General features: G+C 45.6%; 1 protein-coding gene across 1 annotated transcript in view; it reads right to left on the bottom strand.

Moving 5' to 3' along the window:
• The window catches only part of psmd12 (proteasome 26S subunit, non-ATPase 12), a 21,478-nt gene extending 19,513 nt beyond the window's left edge, over window positions 1-1,965 (bottom strand). The window contains exons 1-4 of the mRNA XM_030352302.1: window positions 1,673-1,965; window positions 1,287-1,346; window positions 908-1,036; window positions 360-467 (exon numbers count right to left, since the gene is read on the bottom strand). Coding sequence (XP_030208162.1) covers window positions 360-467; window positions 908-1,036; window positions 1,287-1,346; window positions 1,673-1,807 — 432 coding nt within the window. The 5' untranslated portion in view covers window positions 1,808-1,965. The remainder of the gene's footprint in view (window positions 1-359; window positions 468-907; window positions 1,037-1,286; window positions 1,347-1,672) is intronic.
• Window positions 1,966-2,486: the final 521 nt, after the last annotated feature.

Here is a 2,486-nt window from a genome sequence, read left to right as displayed (position 1 = left end):
AAGCAAAGCTTTTGACCAATCACAGCAGACTGGACTACTCGGAATGGGGGCCTTAAAGTGACATGATACAAATCAGACCGTTAACTAAGATGCTGAATTTGGTTTTGCTGAAATGAACATTGAGATTAATAAAGGAGTATTTTTAACATACAGGCATGTATAACCCTAACCCTTTTCTAGTAGTACCCCCAAATGCAATTATTAACCCTTAAAAAAGCATGATATGGGATCTTTAATTTACCCGTACGTTGAAAAATTAAAAAGCTCAGGACATACTTCCATGCTAATGCTAATGCAGTTCCATACCGTTTCACCTCAAGAAAAGGAAGCAGAAACTTATATTGAAAACCAACACCCACCTTGCCAGCCGTCACGGTGCGCAGAGTGTCGATGAGCCGCAGCTTGATGGCGAGGTCGCTCACTTCATCCACGTACTTGTAACATTCTTGAACCATCTTAGCAACAGCCTGTCAAAGCCCCAAAAAAACAAGACTCAAGAAGAGTCCTCATAAGCCTTCACGTCTGAGGTGGCTCATTGCTATCAGAAAGAGGAAGTGCTAGAAAACGTCCTTGCAAAGTTGAATCAAATATAGTATGGCTAAATTGACAACACTTGAATGGAACCCACTCAAAGTAATCTAAATCTTCGTTCAGAAGCAGCAGATATCAATTCAGAGGCAGCAGCCAATCATTCAGAGGCAGCAGATATTCCATAGTTTTCACATTTCAAAAAGACAGAAATGGATCAACACAGGAACTTGGCAACACGGCAGCTGAAGTGATTCGAGTTCGGGTGATTTATGCCGAAGATTCTTCAGAATACATCCAAAAGTCTGCAGCATAAAATCAATGGCCACTAAAACATCAAATGGAGTAAAGGACTGCAGGAGTGGAGCCAGTATCTGACCTGTTTGAGCTGACTCCTCCTCTTGGACAGCAGCATGATGTTCTCATTCAAGGCGTCCCAGTCCTTGGCCTCGTGACACATCTGAACCACGGCCACCAGGATCCTGGACGTTGACACCATGTCTGATGCCTGAATACAAGAGGAGAAAAAAAACTATTTGTACTTATCTCTTTTGAATGGCTTCATAGAAGCAGGCTGGAATTTCTACTAGCCTATTTCTACCAAGCATTTGTCCTGTCCCTCGCCTCAGTTAACAAGTTTAAACATAGATGTGCAGCAGGGCTTGGATTATTGTGAGCCATTATAGATTATTTTTGTATTCTACAAGCAACAATTGAAGAACAGAGGGCTGATTGAATGTTTCGTAGATATACCGTACCGTCCTGGTCTGCTTCTCCAGGGACAGTAGTCCCTCCACTGCCTCCTGCAGCTTCCCCTCCTGGGACACACAACCCACAGCTAATTCATAGGCTCATATCAAGGAATACATATATTTAAACTGTTAATGTATCATCAACGATCACATATATTCGGCCCTTTACCTTGACAGCTAGCATTAAAGCTAGTCGAAGTTAGCATTAGCGCGAAGCTAATGCTGTCGGCGTGCTAGAGCCGTCTGAGGGAGCAAAGCGGACCAAGGGCCGAGGAATACACTCCCCAACCGGTCAACCTTATCTGAGTTAGTCTCTCAATTTATAAACGAGCCACAATGCAAGAACCAGTGTTGACGGAGACAACCATGGCCGCCAACATGACTCAGCTTACCTTAGCCATCCTCTCGCACTCCGGGATCCGCAGGTCCACCGTGGAGCTGTAGTCAACCTCCATCTTCACCATCTTCCCGTCTGATCTCTCTGCTCTCTCCGCTCGTTCATCGGTCGTGTTTGCCATATTGGTCATTGATAATAACTGCTTAGATACGCTATCACCTCTGCTACGAACAACAGATCCTGTACTATTGTGCTTGTCACAGAGAGACGGCCAGGATCTGGCCAATCACAACCGAGCTGTGAGAGCTGTCCGCGGCGCCTGTAGGACCAGGGGCCTCATGTACTAAGACTTGCGTGGATTTCATACTGAAACTTGGCGTACGCCAAAACCCAGAAACTGTCTTACGCACAAATAAATTCAGATGTATCAAAGTGTGCGAACGCATGGATCCAAGCACGTTTCTTTTGTACATCTCGATCAACGTGGAATTGAGCGCACATGCCGAGGTGCCAAACTCCTCCCTGTCCACGCCCTCATTTAAATGTGCAATTTCATTTAAATAGGCCTCTGGACCTGAGATTCACCTCTTAATCCGATCACCTGGCACCATGAACAGAGGCAAAAAACGAAACTTCACGGAGTCTGAGCTCGAGATTTTGCTCCACGAGGTAGAAATGCGCAAGCATATGCTATTGGAACCCTGTCAACAGGGATAAATGCAAAACAAAAGAGAAGTGAGTGGGAGTGTGTTTGCGAGGCCGTCAATTCAGTGGGGTCTTAGCAGCGCACACACTCTGAAATTAAAAAAAAGTGGCCAGACCTCAAGGTGGAGGTGAAGCGGAGGGTTTCAGCCCACCGCCGAAGCGTG

Source organism: Gadus morhua, chromosome 3 (assembly GCF_902167405.1).
Source record: "Gadus morhua chromosome 3, gadMor3.0, whole genome shotgun sequence".
In the NCBI taxonomy this organism is placed as follows: Eukaryota; Metazoa; Chordata; class Actinopteri; order Gadiformes; family Gadidae; genus Gadus; species Gadus morhua.
This window is presented reverse-complemented; position numbering and strand designations above follow the sequence as displayed.